Source organism: Propithecus coquereli, unplaced genomic scaffold (assembly GCF_000956105.1).
Source record: "Propithecus coquereli isolate 6110/MARCELLA unplaced genomic scaffold, Pcoq_1.0 Scaffold566, whole genome shotgun sequence".
In the NCBI taxonomy this organism is placed as follows: Eukaryota; Metazoa; Chordata; class Mammalia; order Primates; family Indriidae; genus Propithecus; species Propithecus coquereli.
In genome coordinates, this window is record NW_012151574.1 from 791,274 (window position 1) to 811,179 (window position 19,906).

A 19,906-nucleotide genomic window follows, 5' to 3' on the forward strand; every position below is an offset into this window, starting at 1 on the left:
ATCACTTGAGGTCAGGGGTTCAAGACCAGCCTGAACAACACAGCAAGACTCCATCTCTACAAAATATTTTTTTAAAAAATTAGCCGTGCATGATGGCACCAGAGGATGTAGTTTTCAATGTGGTTTCCTTAATAAGATTGTAGTTTAGATAACATTGGTACTGCTTACTTTTGTGTTAACAGCAAAATGTTTTGCAGAGCCCAGAAATCATAATACTGCATAAGCTTCTGATATTTTTTTCTAACATCAAAGCAATTTCTGTGCTGTTGCAATATATGTGACATTCCCTAACATACCCTAGGCACATTTAAAATAAAAAATAAAAATTTTACATAATACCAGTTCTAAACAAACTATATATATTAATTTTACCATCCAAGAAAACCACTTGATATATAATATTGTTGCAATTTTTAGTGTATACCTGTAGAGAACTGTTTCCATTTTTCTATATATGCTTTCACACATATCTTATATATTTCATAAAATCAGATAATTCTAGACTTCCTATTTTGAAAACATAGGTTGTTTTTTTTTCTTTTTTCACTGCCATGTACTAGTGAGGGAGGAGGAGAATCAAAAGACTGTATCCTGGAACCAAATGAGAGTGTTTCCAGTACAGTAACTGTCAGGTACTACCTGGAGTTGAATGAGATGATGTTCTGTCCTATTCTAGGAAATTTTTCTTCTTTTAATAAATACGTGAATGTAATCCAATAGAGTACTCACTCTATCATTTCTTGTTTTAGTTTTCATCTTTTATTATAAAAGTTAAGCAAAGTTAAACTATGTGACCTAAACCCCAGGTAAGGCTCTAAAATAACCTACTGGCTCTTCTGTAACCTACTGGTAGATTCTACAATTTTTTACTATCCAAGTTTTATATTTAAAAAAATAGGTGAGTAAAAGGAATCGCTTCTCAGGACAGAACTGAAAGTTATCAATACAAGTAACATTTTTACTTACTGTAAGTTGACCTGCTACCCCAAAATCTGCAAGTTTTGCATGTCCTTCTGTATTTAGCAAAATATTTCCTGCCTTGATATCTCGGTGTATTTTTCTCATAAAATGAAGATATTCCAGTCCCTTAAGAGTTGATTGTAATATTGTAGCTATTTCATCTTCTGTTAACTGAAAGAACAAGAAGTTCAAATTCTATCAGTTTACATAAGCACATTAGAAAAAGGAAAATAAAAACAAAAAAAACATTAGATCCAAACTCCTTTCTTGAATATAAGCAGATCTTACTCAACCTGTGAATAGCATCTGACTGCTTACACCATCGACATGCTGACCACTCCCTACAAGTTATATTTCCAGACCAGTTCTCTCCCCAGTCAGATCCATGTATTTGCCTACACAACATCTCCAGCTGAATACCTAACAAGCATCACAAGCATAACATGTCAAAATCAAATTCTTTATTTCTGCCATCCTACCCCTCTCCCTCCCACCCATCCAACAACCTCCACTCTTCTCACAGTCCTCCTTCTCTCAGCAAAAGGCAACTGTACTTCTTCAGTTGCTCTGGCCAAAAACCTTAAGGTGATACTTGACTCTTCTCTATCTTCAAGATATATTAATATATCTGTATTACCCTGTCCTCTGTAATCACCCTGGTCCAAGTTGCCATCATATCCTGCCTGAACTATTCTAATAACCTCCCAACTGGTTTCACTGCTCCCACCCTTGACTCTCTACAATGTATTTTCCACACAGCAACCACAATGAACCTTTTAAAATGTAAGCCAGATCTGCTAAAACCTACCAATGTCTTCCTAAGCCACTTAAAATAAAAGCTAGTCCTCACCAAGGTCTTACGTGACCTGACTCCCAGCTACATCTCTAACTTCATCTTCTATACTGTCTACCTTGCTCATTCTGTTTCAGCTACACGGGCTTCCTTGCTGTTTCTGTACACCTCAAGCACACTTCCCTCCATGGCTCTTTTCACCTGCCTGTTCTCTACGCAGACAATGCTCTTCATCCACGTGTCTGTATGATTTGCTTTCTTACTTCTGTCTCTGCCCAAATGTCACCTCCTCCGAAAATCAGAGTGGCCTTCTCTGCTCCATTCTTAGATCATTCTCTATTCCCTTATCTCACCTTATTTGTCACTGCGGCATATCACCACCTGCCACACTACGCATTATTTGTATACCTATTTATGTCATACCTTCCCTGTTAGAAAAATAAGCTCCATTAAAAATGTCTTTATTTACTTTTGTATCCCTAACACCAATAAAGCCACCTGGCACATGGCAGGTGCTAAAAAAAAAAAATTGTTGAATGATAATGAATAAATGAAAGCAAGGATGCTGGAGACTAGCACAGAATATCTGATCTGTCCAATGCTGACTCTGTGCATCTATCAAAAGACTCTCACACGGTTCCCCTTATGACAAACAACTCACATTTAGAAAGGAGTGTGATGTGGCACAAAAAGTATAAGATTTAGCATTAGAAAGACCTAGCTTTTACCCTTGACTCTACTTTCATGTGACTTAAACAAGTTATTCAACCTAGTCTTAGTTTCTCAATCAAAAAACAGGAATATAGTTTTTCTTTAAGAGTGTTATGAAAATCAAATGATATAAGACATCATGGTTTAATACCTACTACACAATCAATCAACAAATATTTAATAAGCACCTATTATGAGCCAGGCACTATGTTAACAATATTAAAAACAGCTAATCATTACTAAGTGTTTTATCTATGCTAAGCACTATTTATGGAAATCTCATTTAATCCTTATAACAACTAAATGAGGTAGAGGAACTATTATCAACATCATTTTATAGATAATGAAGCTGAGACACAGACAAGTAATTTGTGCCAAAGGGAGCAGAGCTAATAAATTATAAAGCTTTCACTAAAGTCCAGGCAAACATTACTGGCAAGGTGGCAGGTTAGAGTTTGGGGTACCTTCTTGTGGACAAAGAGAACAAAGCTCATGACTTGACTTACTGATTCCTTACTCTAATGAACTGAGCTAATCAGTTCAAGCAGCACTGCCCAATGGAAACATAATGGGAGCTACAAATGTAATTTTTAATTTCCTAGTAGCAATGTTTTAAAAAGAAACAAGAGCCGGTAGCACTCCAGCTACTTGGGAGGCTGAGGCAGGAGGATCGTTTGAGCCCAGGACTTTGAGGCCAGCCTGGGCAACCTAGAAAGACCCTGTCTCCGAAAAAAGAAATAAAAAAGGAAACAAGTATAATGTTGGTAATATATTTTACTTGACCATATTTATCCAAAAATATCATTCTACCATGTGATCAACATGAAAGATATTTTTACATTTTTTGGTATAATAATTCTTCAAACTCTTGTGTGTACTTTACACTAACAGCATATCTCAATTCAGACTGGCCACATTTCAAGTACTCAATAACCACTGTGGCAAGTGGCTATCGTGCTAGACAGCACAGATTTATAATATTAGGCAAAATAATGTATAATAAAAAAATCAGCACTTAATAGTTAAAAATTATATAAATATAACATTAAGATTTCAAAAGATACTAAGAGTGGCATCAAAACTGATTTTGTTTTAGAATACCTGAAACAAAATAGCTTAATGCTGCATATACTAATAAGAAGCCCTAGAGCCCAATTTTTAATTTAAAAAATTATTCAATTTTTGGGACTTCTTTAAATATATCTTATGTTAGGATATTATTCCTAGCTAAAGAACTTCTTGTTTGATTAGGCAAACACACTAACTCTGAATAATGTAAATTAAGAAAAGGAGATCGTATATGGATAATCCAAAGTTATAACTGAGTTTTAAAACACCCCTACCTTATGTTTTGTATAACACCTCACAATTTACAGAGTACATTTACCTATTAAATTGATTTTCACCACTTTTCATATACTTAATGTGGGTATCATTATTCTTATTTTTCTTACTAAGACAAAAAGTCTAAGAGCTTAGATTTCCCCTGCTTCTACTCTTATCCACCCACAATCTACACAGAAGCCAGAGTTTCCTCTTTAAAACATTCATCAGATGGTTCATACACTTGCTTACAACCCAGCAATGGTTTCCTATTATCCTTGGAATAAAATCCAAACTCATTCCCATGGCCTATAATACCCAACATAATCTAGCCCTCTTTAGAGGCAAAAGAATCATGAGGTCTGAACCCCGGCAGAGGAAATCTGCCAGTCATCTCTGTACATACGGTACTAGGAAAATGCACAAGATTAAGAGGCCAGAGAAAAGAAGATGGCATAAGAGAATAGCTCAGCTGCATTATTCAAGAAGGTAAACTTACCGTTTTATTTCGTAATCGAATGATATCAGACACAGAACCAGCCCCACAGTACTCCATAACGATCCACAAGTCTGTGTTCTTAAAATAACTGCCATAATATTTGACTACATGTGGGCTAGAGAGAGAGAGGCAATATAAATTAGTAGAAACAGCCTTAAAACATCTCTATTCATGCTATTAAATATATGAAAATTAATTCCTCATCTCAAAAGATCAATTATTGATTATTAAGGTAAAAATGGGCAACCTCCTGATAAGAATGTACAATGGTATAGCTTTTCTGGAGGGTAATGAATAAAAAAAAGTGTAAAAAATAGGTGGGTCCTTTAACCTGCGTTTCTAAGTCTACAATTTATCCTCAGAAAAGAATTATAAATGTTCAAAAAGAAACAGTTGCCATCATAGTACTGTTGATAAAAGTCAAAATTTAGATACCATCTAAATGTCCATCCAACATTAGGAAGTTTATTCAAGAAATAAAGATATAGCCATATAATGGAATATCCTGAACCCACAGAAAATGTTATAAAGGTATATTTGATAACATGAGAAGATATCTTGTTTACCAAAAAAAAGGGGGGTGGGGCAGGCTACAAAATAGTAAGCACAGTAAAACTCCAAAAAGAGATAAAGAAGAATATGTATATCAAGCAGTATTTAACAATGATGATTTCTCCAAAGGGAAAAGCGATTTTTTTCTTTTCATTTGCATTTTTCTAAGAAGTTATATGTAGTTTGTAGAAAACACACATACTATAATCTATTATGAAGAAAAAATGGGCAGGATCAGACCTGGAATTTTAGGTCTCAAGCTTGAGGAGAGATACCAAACATGAAATTTCAGAAAAAAAATAAAACATTCCATTAAAATGAAATAATCTGCCTTCCCTTAAAGAGCTACCAGCTTTATCTGGCTAGATAGTTATCAGGGCCAAATAAAGTCACATTAATAACTGAAGACACTAATAAAACAAAATCATCTTCATTAACTCTCAGAATTGCAAACACCCCTTCTTTCTTGGGAAAAATGCCAAAGACAAGGGAAGAAAAAACACACACATGAAATGAAAATTAGTGGAGAAATGGATGACTAAATCTCTAAGGTAAAGATCACTACATTTGCTCTCCCTTCCCTAAAATCCTGTAGTACAGTATTTACAGGAGTTAAATATTACAGGCAATAACTACTGTGTATTTAACGTTGGAATATGTTCCATGTAGTCTTGCATTGTCCCCTAGATTTTTCTGTACCTATATATGCCTAGCCTGTCCAGTTAGTCCATAAACTCCCAATGCATAAGAACTGTATTTAGCTGTACTTCTTAGAGTGTTTAGCACAGAGTAGGCTCTTCAAAATATCTCTTTGCTTAGAGACATTTCCATACCCTGTTTGGACAGAGCTCCTGCGTAGTCTGTCAAAAACGACTACGTCCCAATTTGCCAGCTGGAAAGAACTTCTGTAATATATCTTATAGAGGAACTGTCACCTTAACCTGATCAATCCCAATCAAGAGAAATGGGAGTTTTATCTAGTAGATAGTAACCATAAAAGTAGAAAGAAAAAAAGGGGAGGCAGAGAGGGAGAGAGAAGAGAAATGGCTGCATTTACAAGTCTATGAGACTTAAGGGCTCCTGGACAAATTTTCTGCTAGGTTGCCCCACCTACCCCAATGTTGAAGTCTTAAACACAGTAGGCACTAAGTTGATCTGCTCACCAAAAATGCAGCCTCAACTGCAAGAATTTTTCACCCCCTTTCCAACTACCTAGAGCTGGTATTGCCCCTAACTTTGCATTTCTCTTCAATCTAAATAGTGCTGGGGAAGCCTGCTGTATCACTGTGACCAGCCCATGTTGTCACAGAATTTCAGAGCAAACCACGTGCTTTTCTGCGGTTGCCTTTTGGCCTGACTTCCTGCTCACAGCATTTGACAAATCTTAGTTCCTCAAAAATAAAATACTTAACTACTCTTAGCTTGAATAATTTTTTTAATGTGAAGGAAAAAATAATAATACATAAATAAATATTCTCTTTCTATAGACCTATCTAATACCCTAAGGTTTCTAGAGATAAAAAGCATGTGAATTTTCTCTCCTTAGCTATTTCTGCCAAGATGTTTTCTCAATAGGAAATAAAAGAGATCATTATCAAAGAAAAAAAAAAGCAAGCACCACCTTCTGTCTCTTCTTCCTAGTTTCTAAAAGGGCTTACTGAAAAAAAAGAAAAAGAAACAAATATGCAGAAATAGAAACTATAAAAGTTTAGCTACAAAAACATACAAACTTTTTCATATTTTTTTCCAAAAAGAATATGCATAATGATTCCATTAAACTCTTCCTTCTGCAAAATATCTAAGTAAATGCATCTCTAGGTGTCAAACTCTAAATAATCACAGCAAATTCAAAACCACATTGTCTCCAAAGGAAGCCCACATGACTTTACCTGTCACATTGCTGCATTATAGAGATTTCTTTAATTATCTCCTGCAGGTCTGATTCCACAGGAACTTGCTTAATAGCAACAATCTGACCAGTCTCTTTATGGATAGCTTTGTATACACTGCCATAGGAGCTGTAATTGGAGGAAGGAGAACATTTATAAAGTCAAAGCAAGCCAAGAGATAAGAAGGGGCAAAACACAAGCAACTCACTGTTCTAATTTATATCCCTAGGTGCCTAATGATATATTAGGTAATATAATATTAATACTGTAAGTATATAGCTACACTTGCAAAACTAAGTCCTTTGGGGGGGAAAAACTGTCAAGAGAACCACCACAAAATGGCATCTTAAAAGCTTCGCATTTAAACTTTAATGAATGTATTATTACGACATAATAACACAGTAGCTACCATGCATTGTATGCCTGCTGTCTAGTAGAAACCATGCACCATCTCAATTCATTCTCACAAAAAAATGAGGAAGAGGCAATTATCCCTATTTTACAGGTACATATAAAGAGGTTCAGAGAGGTTACATAATTTGCCCAAGGCCACATAAGTGATAAGTGGTCAGTCCAGGACTGAACCTAGATGTTTTTCTGAAAACAAAGCTTGTGTTCTCTCCACACATACACTGGAGTACAATAAGGAAGTGAAGGTCTTTGTTTTCTTGCATTCACTCTAGTACCACAAGATCTTTCTGTCCTTGTTCCTCTTACTTGCAATAATGCTTAAAATATTATGGAAACTAATTAAAAACTAAACATTTAATGCTAGTATCAGGTGAACATAGCACATAGAAATTCTTTTTGCCTTCTACTCCATTTTGCCTTAAGAGCTTAATATGAAATAAAGTTTATGTATTCATTCAATCTGGGGGCTATAGGAGCACAGATTTGGAAGGTAAAGACCTACAATTTGAGTCCTACCACCGCTACATTATTAGCTATCACTTATAGACATGTTATAACTTTGTTGTGCATCAATTTTCTCAACTGTAAAATGACAATAACACAAACTACCTTACAAGATAGTTGTTTTGGTCACATGAGATATCATCACCTTACACAGATTACATTATCATTAAAATCCTGGGCAGCTGTCAATGACATAATACTGAGTAAACTGTCTTTAATATTTTTAAAACACACCTGTATCTTCATAGTGTCTTGGTGGAAAAAAATTACAATAACAGTGCCACCTAATATGTCAAAATAGTAGGACACTCTAGCTGCCAAATATATGCTCAAGAATCGTTTTAAACATAAAACTTTTTTTAAGTCTATGCGGAACACATAAAAAATTTCCATTCTATCAGAAACTCTTACATTTGTAAAACTAGTATGATCCTTAAATATGGCATTAAATGTTTTTGCCAGAAAAAAGGCAACTGTTGACCCTGCGTGGATGACCCAAACACTGTCCCTTCTTCCTTGCTAAAATAACCCCGATTTGTTAGGGTGGTGATGTGCTTGGTCCCAGAGGATACATCATATTAGTCCAAGCCAGTCTTAGGACTCCTACTCCCTTCTACCAGTGATGGAAATAGTAGCAAGCATATGACCCAGTTCTGGCCAATTAAATCTGAGGGGAATTCTGCTGAAGGATTTCTGGAAAAGCTTTTCTTCCCTGGTAAGAGACCGGCACACAAGAAGGCTACTTCCCTTCCTGCCTTGGTTACTATAATGTGAGGGATGATGCTTGAAACCAATGTAGCCACCTTGAAACAGAATTAACCAGATGCCAAACCACCCTATCAAGCCAATTAACCATTCCTATAATCTCTTATCCCCAGATTTATTTAGCTATTAATGCCTTTATTGGTTAATCACTGTTAGTTGGGTATTACTACTTCCATCCAAAGGCATTCCGGACACACCAGGTCCCACAGGTCTGAAAATGTCTTTATTTCACCCTTCCTCTGGAATGACAGTTTTGCTGAATATAGAAGTCTCTGACAATAGCTGTGCCTCAGCACTTTCACTGCAGTTCTCCAGTATCTACTGTTGCTGAGAAGTCTGCTTTCATGAGATTATCATTTTGCATAGGTAACCTCCCCATACATTTAAGATTTCCTCTTTATCCTTAACATTCTACAATGTTAGCATAACTTGGAGTTGATTTATTTGGCACTTCATCAACTTCTTCAATCTGAGGGCTCAAATAGTTCTTCAAGTATGCAAAATTCTCAGCATTATCTCTTTATTTCTTCTTTCTCTATCCTAATTATCTTCTTCTGGAATTCCTAGTAGATGTATATTGGACCTCCTGAATCCATGTTTTCTTCTTGGTTTCCAACACTGTATTTCTTTGTTCTGCGTTTTGTGATCAGTCTCATTTCTTTCAATTCACAAACTCTCTTTTCAGTTTGTCTATGTTGCTGTTTATCCAATTTATTGGGCTTGTATTGTAAAACTTCAATTATTGTAATTTTCATTGTCGAGATTCCCAACTTTTTATTTTCTACTGGGCTAACTGTTCATGTTAATAATCTGGTACTCTTCTTTTAAGAATTTTATTCCCTCCTTTTATCTCTTTGAAAATCATAAACATATTCAATCCCTTTTCAGATTGCTCCATTATTTCTATTTCCTTGAGTGTGAATTCTCTCATTCTGCTGACCACCTCATGGTGGTGGATTTCCTTGCATGGATTTCCTTTTACCTTAAATGAAGTTCTTCTACAGTCACTGTCAGATGGTTTCATGGTTCCCTCAGCCCGGTCACATGGACTGTACAACTTAACCAGGTCTTATACTGGGAGATTGGGTTTTTGCCCTTCAAGATACCATACTTGAATACAGTCTGGGCTCAGTTCCTATCATCAGACCAGTACCTCCACTTTTTCACAACCGCAGGCAAATGATACTCTGTAGTGATGGTCAGGCAAATTTATTTCAGTTTAGTTCATAAATGGGGAGCCTAGTCCCAGCCCACAACTCCATGTAGGAAACCCAAATGCATTTTCCTGACAAGGATAGTGTACATTTTACCCTCCTCTTATTAGCATAGATTTTTCTTTTCTATCCCTTGTCTATAGCTATATATTCTTATATTTTTTAAAAACTGATTTTCATTCATTATTCTCATGTATCAGAAATGGAAAGGAGAAGTCTCTGCATGCATGCACTCACTCAGCAGTCTTGACCAGAACACTCTATGCTCTCTTGATTGCAAAGAAAACTCTGACAGCTCATATGAACAATTAAGATTCATGATTCCACACACCACATTTACAGTAATCTGAGAGGACTTAGAAGATTTTAGTAATCACGCCCTCAAAGGCAAGTCCCTTAAAACCTGAATCCTTATGACAAAAATGAAATGACTCAATGAATTACAACTGGTGGAGAGCAAAGAGGATGGAGAAGTAGGTGTTTCATACAAGGCAAGGCTCAGTGTAGAAAAATGCTAATAACACAGTATCTGAGGCCAAACTAACCAGGTATAAGTCTTAACAACAGCACTCACTAGCTATGAAACCATGGGCAGAATGCTTTTGTTATCATTCTGTGACAAAAACTTAAATGAGTCAATGTGTAAAACTTTTAAGTGTAATAGAAAAAGGTGCTAGGCTCCAAATCAAAACACTTTCCAAGTGCTCTCCACTCAGCTTGGTCTGGAGCTTTGGCTCTACCCTGCCACAGATCCACACGATTTCCTCGAAACACAGAACTGCAGCATCCAATACAGTCTGTGAGCCATAGCTCATTTCACAACACACAGTCAGTGAGAATTCACAATCCATTCATCCTCCAGAACAATATAAGGATGACATAGCAGAATGTGTTTGGAAAGAAGTTCAGCTAAGGTCTTCCTTCAGGATTTTCCTAGTTAAATGAAGTTTGTTCAGTTTCATTCAGTCAAGATGACAGAAATCCAAGCATCTGTGGTATCATTTAAAAGAGCACCATGGTGACAGCATGGGAAGAAAGATCTGAAGCTTTATTTGTTTTCTCCCTGGTGATATCTTTATAGGGAAATTTCCATGTTGTTTGCTGAAGACATCCATACATCTAAAACATAATTCAAAAAATCATAATTAGCTTAGTTTTTCCTTACATTATATTCCTGATATATTCTGTCTATATTTTTAACAATCCCCAAACCAAATCAACCCAAACAGAGCTACCTGTAAGAACACCTAAATATACTTTAAGACTTAAGATTTAACTTTGTTTCGACATGCTAAAGTCTGAAAAATGCTTCAGTTGATATACTTAAAAATGAAATAATAGTTGCCACTTGCTGAGCACTTACTATGTGACAAGCATTGTACTTATTAGCACTCTACCCCTATTATCTCATGTTGTAATACTTGCCACGACTCTATGAAGTAGACACTATTATTCTTCCCACTTTATAGATGAGGATTGTGAGCCTCCAAAATATTAAGCAATTTGTTCAAGCTCACTTCTTTATTATGACCAATAAACAGGAAAGCAAGGAATTTTATTTTCAGACAGGGTCTCTCTCTGTTGCCCAGGCTGGAGTACAGTGGCATCATCATAGCTCACAGCAACCTCAAACTCTTGGGCTCAAGCCATCCTCCTGCCTCAGCCTCCTGAGTAGCTGGGACTATAGGCGTGTGCCACCATGCCTGGCTAATTTTTTTTTTTTAATTTTTTGTGGAGACAAGGTCTCGCTATGTTGCTCAGGCTGGTCTTAAATTCCGGGCCTCGAGCGATTCTACCACCTCAGCCTCCCAAAGTGCTGGATTACAGGAGTGAACCACTGTTATCTATAAAGTCTGTGTTCCCACTACTATAACATGCTTTTCTTAGAAATGAAAGAAACAAGTTAGTTACACAGTCAATTACGCCTACTAGTCTTTTTCTTATTCTGAGTACAACCTATGAGCATTGTTAGATTAAGGGCCATGGACTCACTGCCTTGAGGAAAATAGCAAGGATGTCAAGCTGAAAATGGCCAGCAAGAGATATAGAGGGACTGTCATTTACCCATACCTTTAATGATGCCGGTCAACTGGCAGTCTTCAGATTCATCTTGGACTTGTCTTTTGGTAGCACAGTTGGTGTCATTTTTTGCTTTCCTTCTCTGCTTGATCTCTTGCTGGATTCCAAAGAGTATTTTTCCAACTTACAAAAAGACGACGACTAATGTTTTTTACATGGAGGTAAACTACGAAAAACTATTCTATGTAATCAGGATTGGGTCTGACATTATTGTGGATCTATGTTAGGCATAAAAAACACTAAACCCAAAAAATAATCTAATGATATATAAGAGATGAGTTTGTTTTTTTTGTTTTTTTTTTTTAAGAGATGAGTTTTAAAGAGCAGTCATGAGACAGTAAATGTTTCTAAAAGTTTTATAATATGCCAGGTCTTCTCTCCATCCAAAAGTACCCCTAAGAGATTAAAAATACACACACAAACACATGTATATCTGCTTGTATATGCATAACCTGTCTCTGGAGATACACAAGAAGCTGCTAGATGGTTGCTTCTGGGTGACTGAGAGACAGAGGTAGAGGGCAGATCTTTTTATCATACACATTTTTATAGCTTTTGAATTTGAAGTCATATGATTTTATTACCTATTCAAAAATTAACAACAAAAACTTAAGTGTGTCCCTAATACTCTAATGTCCTGGTCTTTACAGAAGGAATAAATCACAGGATTAAATTAAAAGGATATGTAAACGTATAAAAAATTATGATGTAAACTTTATTGTATCACAAAAGTCAATAAGAGGCACGGCCTATTACTAAACGTCATTTCATCAGTATTTTATAAACTCATTCACAATTCTGTGTTTTAAGAAGTTGACTGGCTCCCAACCTGGGATTCTGGATCTCCTAGGAAGCTGTAAAGGTGGTGACAGTCCTTGATTTATTTACAGTATTTCACAAAGCTGCAAAAACTACAATGCTGAATTCCATTGTTTTTTATTGAAACACAAGTTATATCATACCAATCAGAAGTTATGAGCAGCAAATTTTAAAAATTTTAATGAATTATAATCTAATTAGTGCTGTCTTTTAAAAAGATAAAATCATGCAAATCACAGATTCTACAAAAGAGAAAACAACAGATGTCCTTCGTGTTAGGAAGATCAGGAATCACTAAATCTGTCTAAAATAGTGACTAGGGTGAAGTGGGGGACAGCATTTCAAAATGTAAATTTACCTCCCACCACATCGGGAGCCAGGCTGATAAGCGACATTCCTCTTTCTTCTCAGGTTTGGGAATTACTGCCATGAGAAAGGTTCACATGCTTCTGGTGCTGGCACAGGAAAAAGACTGAGACCTTTATTTTCTTTATGCTTACCCTTCTCCAAGTTTCTCTAAGACATCAAACACTTCTTCTGGTTGTTTGGTTAAACTATCTTCATCCAACTTTTTCAGCTGCCTGTGAATGAAGAAATATAAACACGAAATACATTTTACTTGCTAGTAACTGGAACATAAAATACATCATTTATTTTTACGATTAGCATCCTCAGAATTTCTCTACAAAGTCTTTACTAGTAAACAACAGCAAAGGCAAACTAAGATACTTTTAAGGGACACTGAAGTACTGTTCTACGGAAGGATTACACTTGTTCTGGGTCACCCTGATAAGCAAAATCAGGACCAGAAGGTGGAGAGATGCCAAGAGTCAGACTTCAGTTCAACACGGGTAAGAATTTTCTAACAATAAAACTTGTCCTACAATGGTTTAGATTGCCTTAAGAGGTCCCTAGTTCCTCACTGCTGGAAAATTTAAATGGAAAATGAATTGTCATGTGGCTGAAATGCTGCAGAGTGGATTCAACCAAGACATACGTCCTTTATAATCCACTGGTTTTTTTGTTTGTTTGTTTGTTTGTTTTAAGAGACAGGGTCTCACTCTGTCACCTAAGCTGGAGTGCAGTGGCCCAATCATAGCTCACTGTAACCTTGAACCTTTGGGCTCAAGTGATCCTCCTGCCTCAGCTTCCCAGGTAGCTAGGACTACAGGGGTAAACCACCACACCTGGCTAATTTTTCTTCTTTTCTTTTTAAAATCAGGGTCTTGATATGTTGCCTAGGCTGCTTCTTGAACTTCTGGCCTCAAGTGATCCTTCCGCCTAAGCCTTCCAAAGTGCTGGTATTGAGGGTATAGGTCAGGGTAGGGCATTTGACTGCAAAGTGCTGGTATTACAGGTATGAGCCACCACACCTAGGCCCTAAAATCCATTTAAATCTTGAGAGTCCACAAATTAAAATGACATAACTATCTCTTCAGAAAAGATGTTTAATATAAGGTTAACTATGAATTGAAACATAACTATGAACTGGACTGGAGGCCAAGGAAGACATAGGAGACCTTTGCTCTCCCATTAGCAAGGTTTTGGTTAATTTTGTCAAAACACATAAATTCTATAGGTATCACAGAAACAGAAAGTGGAAAGCGTACATGTAGACATGATCAAAAGTGAAAAATAACTAGGCAGCTGGGAGTTTCAAATAGTCTCACAAAGATCCTCCCACAAGCAGCCATGTACCTTTGACTAGTCCCCAAAATCAAAGGTACATGGCTGCTCACAACTTCCAGAGAGTTCAGATTTCTCTATGTTAGACAATCATAACAAACACAGGAGGTTACAAATTAACAACATTTTTTAAAACTCTGGAACTTCTGGAAATTATTAATGAGCTTAAAGAAGGAGCTTGGTAAGGAATATTTGTGTGTGTGTATGTGTGTATGTGTGCATCATCTACATAATGGCTTCCTGAAACTACAAAGGGCAACGAAGAATAGAGAGCTCAGGAAATGGTGAAATATGGAAGTAGTCACACTGGGGATTTCTTTATAAAGAAAAAGATTTAAACTAGCTACACAATATCAATTATTGTAAGAAAAGACGTGACTCAAAATACACATACACACACACACACACACACACACAAAGGTATACCTTCCTAAAGAAAACAGCAATATCAGAAGACAAAAAAACCCTGACTACATCAAGTGTGTATTTACCAATAAACTCTGATCTCGAAAGGATAATTTTACAGAAGTTTATAAATATCAAGGATTATGTACTTACTAGAGAAATGGAGAACTATTCCAAGTCAATAACTGCCTTAACTCGACTATCAACAAAACAAAATGACTACAGTGACCTTTGAAAAATCAAAAGGTCCTAAAAATTAAATTCCAATGACATCATAAAAACTCCCACCTTCAAAACAAAAAAGGATGAAGTGAAACTCCTCTTAAACTTTAGAAATGAAATTTCTATGAACTCAGAAGTTAGAATGAACATCTCACATGCCATAGTTCTTTTGTAAGGCCCTGAATTATAGCTGTATAAACAATGAACAATACCTCATTTCTCAAGTGTAATTAAAGTTTTATAAACAGCTTACATAAAGGAAGATCAAATGTGTTTCTTTGAAGTGTTGACTCTTGGTGGTTTACAAAAAGCAAAATTCACTATTTCAACTACTACAGAGACCACGGCACAACAAAGGAAACTGCCACTGCCATGAGACAGCTGCAAGCCTCTGATAATACTTTGACAGACAAACTTTATATGACTGCTCATATACTTCTTTAAAACAATCTAAGTGGTTTTTTGTTTGTTTTTGATCTGAGGTTATTTAAAACAACTTGAACTTAATGGGTCTTTATATCTCTGGTGTCTGATAACCAAGAGGCGATCAAAAAATATTTGCTAAGTATTAGCAAATGTAATGATGGGAATCATAAACTTCATCAGCAATCTTTGTTGGGTTATCAAAATAAAACAGAATTTCACCTAAAAAGTATTACTGGGTTATCAACAATTAAGATTTTTATGAAAAAATCTTTTAGTAAGTGACTCATAATGATATTTTATACCATGACTCTTGACAGAATAAACACTGTTACCAAAACAGCCTGACTTTGATAAAGCAGCTCTTCCACCTGGGACTTCCCCAGGTCCTAGGCAGTTTCAGCACTTGCTCATAAACGAACAGGCCTGGACGACACAGCCTCCATCAAATACTGGTGGATGCTCTACTCCTAAGTCAGACGGCCACACATACGACCAGCATCCCAGGACTGCACTCTACACCTTCCACCACATCATTATCTAATGACAGCTCACTTTTAAAATCATTAACTCCTACGTAAGACATCAATCTATCATCATTCACTTAGTCACATGCAAATGTCAAACTCATGAACACAAAGAGCATTTCCTGCACTGGGGCTGTTGGAAACCCATGCGATCTGATTCGCTAGAAAGACACCCGTATCTTTCCTAACACAAATAATGGTATTTCTGAAGTACTCACTCACAGGTTGAGCTAATTCTCAAACCTCTTTTTCTCATCACAGAACTTCTGTAAAGTTCATTTTATCTTTGTATGACAATTCCTCTTTCTACACAGAATTTGATGAGTTATGACAAATATATAAGATAAATTGATGAAATATTTTTAATGATAGTAACATTGTTTCTGCCACCCGACCCCAACGCATGTGTTTAAGTCCTAACTCCCAGTGCCACAGAATGTGACTGTATTTGGAGACAGGGCCTTTAAAGAAGTAATTACAGTAAAATAAAGTCACTCAGGTGAACCCTTATCCAATATGACTAGTGTACTTACAAGAAGGAGAGATTAGGACACAGACAGGTTCAGAGGGAAGAACATGAAGACACAGGAAGAAGACAGTGACTTATAAGCCAAGGAGAGAGGCCTCAAAAGAGAAAACCTCGCCGACACTTTGATTTCAGACCTCTAACCCCCAAAACTACGAGAAAATAAATTTCTGGTGTTTAAACCACCATGATATTTTGTTATGGCAGTCCTAACAAAATAATACAAATGATAATAAAATTAAACTGCTGCAAATTAGGTAGTCCACTAGTTACAAAGAGTAGGACAGCAGTCAGTAGTCACTCAAGAACTAAGTCCTGCAATGCTCTTTTCTTGCATTTTTAATACATTTTTTAAAATCCAAAAGGTACAAGAATGAACATGTCAAGGTTTACTCCTTTGCCTGAGGTTACACAACACAGGCAAAGGGAGAAACAAAACTCAGGTTCCTAATCCTCTTTTCAACTAAACTAAGACCTCAGAGAAAAAAACCAAGAACGGACAAATGTATTTCAAAAAGAAACATAACCAGAGTGCATTTATAATTAGATCACTATGGTGCCACAGCAAATATCTGCTAACATACACAAAGACCTGTGAAACAGGGGTACTTCTAGAGAGGCATCAGAGACAATGAAGAGCATGGACTTTGGACCAGATTGCCTGGATATGAAAATCCCAGCTCTGTCTCTTACCAGCTGTAGGACCTCCAGCAAATCACTATCCTCTCTATGCCTGTTTCATCATCTGTAAAATATGGATGTAGGGATATCCATCTCATAGGATTGTTGTGAGCATCAAATGAGTCAACAGTAAGTTGAACCATATGAAATTACTGTTTTATAGGTCAAAAATTGTCAAATATCAGCAATTTCAGATGGTTCAACAGGGGACATGGAAAGCACTTCAAACAGTGCCTGGCACCCAGTAAGTGCTACACGAGCGTAACAATCATTACTATTACAGTCTCAGCACACCACACTACGGTGAATCTTAAGCCCATTCCAACCAGCTATTTGCCTTCTGCAATATTTGTGCACTTCGAACATCCCCAAGCTCAAACAACCCCCAAGAGTGTTGCCCAGGCTGTTAATCTCTGCCCTTCACCTCTGGTTGCCCCGCACTCCCACACACTGAACACTTCCTACTTTAGTGTTCATTCTGCTTCAGGAAGTCAGATGTTGTCTGTGCAAAAGAAGTTAACTACACTGCACCTTGGAGGAGCGTGACTGCCTCAGTCTCTACTCCCTCCTTTTCTCCAGATGTGGTAGATTGACATAAGGCCCAGATGTCCACAGCGGAAATCAACGATACAACTGCAACCAAGCCAGGAGTTCAGAATTTCTAGGATCAGCCACCTCCCTGATCTTGATCTAAAACAATTCCACCTACCACTAGGATCTGGAGCTGATATTCACAAAACAAGAGTCCTGAAAAGGGCACGGTCTGGCCAGGCCCAGTGACCCAGAGCAAAGAAAGAAACACGTGTGTCTCAATTCTTCTGGACCTCAGTTTGCCCATCTTGAAAACATCCTCTTATTTCCTTACCTATCTCCCAATGTTGGGCTTTAAAGGGCTGAGGAGGATGTGGAAACAATTAGGAAGACACTCTGGACATCGGTAATAAAAGATGCCATCATCATCCTACAGTGGGGACACCACCAAGAGCATCCTCCCAAATGCTGTCCTCCACGAACCCCTCCCTTGCTAGACCCCTCAGCCTTTCCTCGCCTTAGGCGCAAAGCTTTTCCGCTCAACAGATCTTCCTCCCACTGCACCCTTCAAGTGGGACTGAGGACCCTTAGAAAGTCCGCCCAGCCTTCCTCTTTTCTAGTTCTAGATCCATTGCCTCAAACAGACCCCTCATAGGCTCTCATCCTACTTCGGCACTCCTCCAACCTCCGTGAGACCCTTCTTGAATAGCCTTCCCCCAGTGGCCCCGGCCTCAGCAGGTACTCTCCCTAACATGTCCCCATGTCCCTCAGCAGAGTCCCCCCACAGCGAGGCTCCCCCTAACCAGCCCCAGCCGGACCCCCACCCGCCAGACGCCTCCCCGCCCCAACTCAGCAGGTGCCCCATCGGCTGGATCGCCTAGTCCCGATGCTCCCCGCCCGGCAGGAGCTCACGCGCAGGTGTCTCCCCTCAGCCGGTTCCCGCCTTCCCCTCCCACCGCCCCCACGCCCTTCGTCTTAGCCAGTGGCCCCTTACCGGCGCGGCGGGTTCCTCAGCTGCACGGTCTCCATGGCGCTGCCAGCAGCCGCCCAGACCCGCTCACAGCTCCATCCTCCCCCTGGGCCTCCCAAAGCCCGCCCCGCAGGCCCTCCCACACTTCCGCTTTCCGCCCCTACCGGAAGCGGCGCGAAGCGCGGGAGCTGGGCGGAGCTGCGGTCTTGATCACGTAGCGCGAGGCATGGGTCACGTGGTGCGACGGGGCGTGGACCCGGAACAGCGCAGCGAAGGAGGTTTCTGCGGGCGCAGTTTTCCCTCCGGCTGTAAAGCGTCAGCGACTTAGTCTTCTTGCGACGCTATTTGTCCACGACACTCGGTCCCCAAGCTGGGAACCTAGCTCTGCCTCGGTTCTGGCCCTCGTTTCTCAGACGGAGATACTGAGTCTTGTAGAGAAGCGCCGACTTGATAAGAACTGACAATTCTTAATAAGGCAAGTTCTTCACAATTGAACTCTGGTCCCAAATGATCCCCTGAACATTTCCTCCTTGGGCGTTATCAACGTGCAAACTGCCCCACCGTCTTTCCTAACAGCCTCCCCTTAGAGTCAGTTTGCAGACATTAAAATAGTTAACATTTATTAAGCACTTGCCATGAAGTACTTGTTTTCATTTATCTCATTTAATTCTCACATCAAGTCTGTAAAGTTATTTTTATATATTATTGATAAGCAATGCCTACCACGTTCTCAGTGCTTTACTAATATTAACTCATTTAAAATTCCTAACAACCCTATACAGTAAATGCTACTATTATTCTCATTTCGGAAGGCCAGAGAGGTGAAGTATCTATCTACCCTCCAGGTCACATAGCTAAGAGTATAGGTTTGGGAACTTAAATCCAGGTCGGTGGGAGTCCAGAGCCTACAACACCATACTGGACAGTTATGGATGTGTACCCTCCCGTTGGGCAGGAGTGACAACCAAAAATAAGTGACTGAGGCAAATATCTCAGTCAGTGGAGGTTTATTAAGCCAAAGTTTGAGAATGTGCCCAGGAAAAACACAAGCCACAGCATCTGTGACTATTTTTTCCCAAGTGGGATTTGGGAGTTCAGTTTTTAAGGGGAGAGGGCATACAGAAGGAAAAAGGGGAAAAAGAAAAAGAAGGAGGGAGGGCCGGTAGTGAGGCAAATGGTTCTTGTGAGGCCCAGGAAATCTACATTTGATACGGTGAATATTTAAAAAGGGAATAAAGGAAGAATCAATTGTGTAGATGTCCCTGCGTAGGTGGAAGAGTGATTGATCTTGTGTCTGTTCTGCACCTGGGAAGATAAACTTGTAATCCGCATTACTAGTGTGGAATCATGTACTTGTTTATGGGAGGCCAGAAAAAAAATTTCCTTATGAATGATCTGTGGGGGCAGTCCTTGTCG

The 19,906-nt window shown here is 38.3% G+C and overlaps 1 protein-coding gene across 1 annotated transcript in view; it reads right to left on the reverse strand.

The window, feature by feature from the left end:
* Nucleotides 1–18,640, reverse strand: part of STK4 (serine/threonine kinase 4) — a 77,680-nt gene extending 59,040 nt beyond the window's left edge. Inside the window, exons 1-5 of the mRNA XM_012657952.1 lie at nt 18,515–18,640; nt 13,020–13,100; nt 6,728–6,856; nt 4,287–4,401; nt 967–1,131 (exon numbers count right to left, since the gene is read on the reverse strand). Of these exons, the coding sequence (XP_012513406.1) occupies nt 967–1,131; nt 4,287–4,401; nt 6,728–6,856; nt 13,020–13,100; nt 18,515–18,549 (525 nt within the window). The 5' untranslated portion in view covers nt 18,550–18,640. The remainder of the gene's footprint in view (nt 1–966; nt 1,132–4,286; nt 4,402–6,727; nt 6,857–13,019; nt 13,101–18,514) is intronic.
* Nucleotides 18,641–19,906: the final 1,266 nt, after the last annotated feature.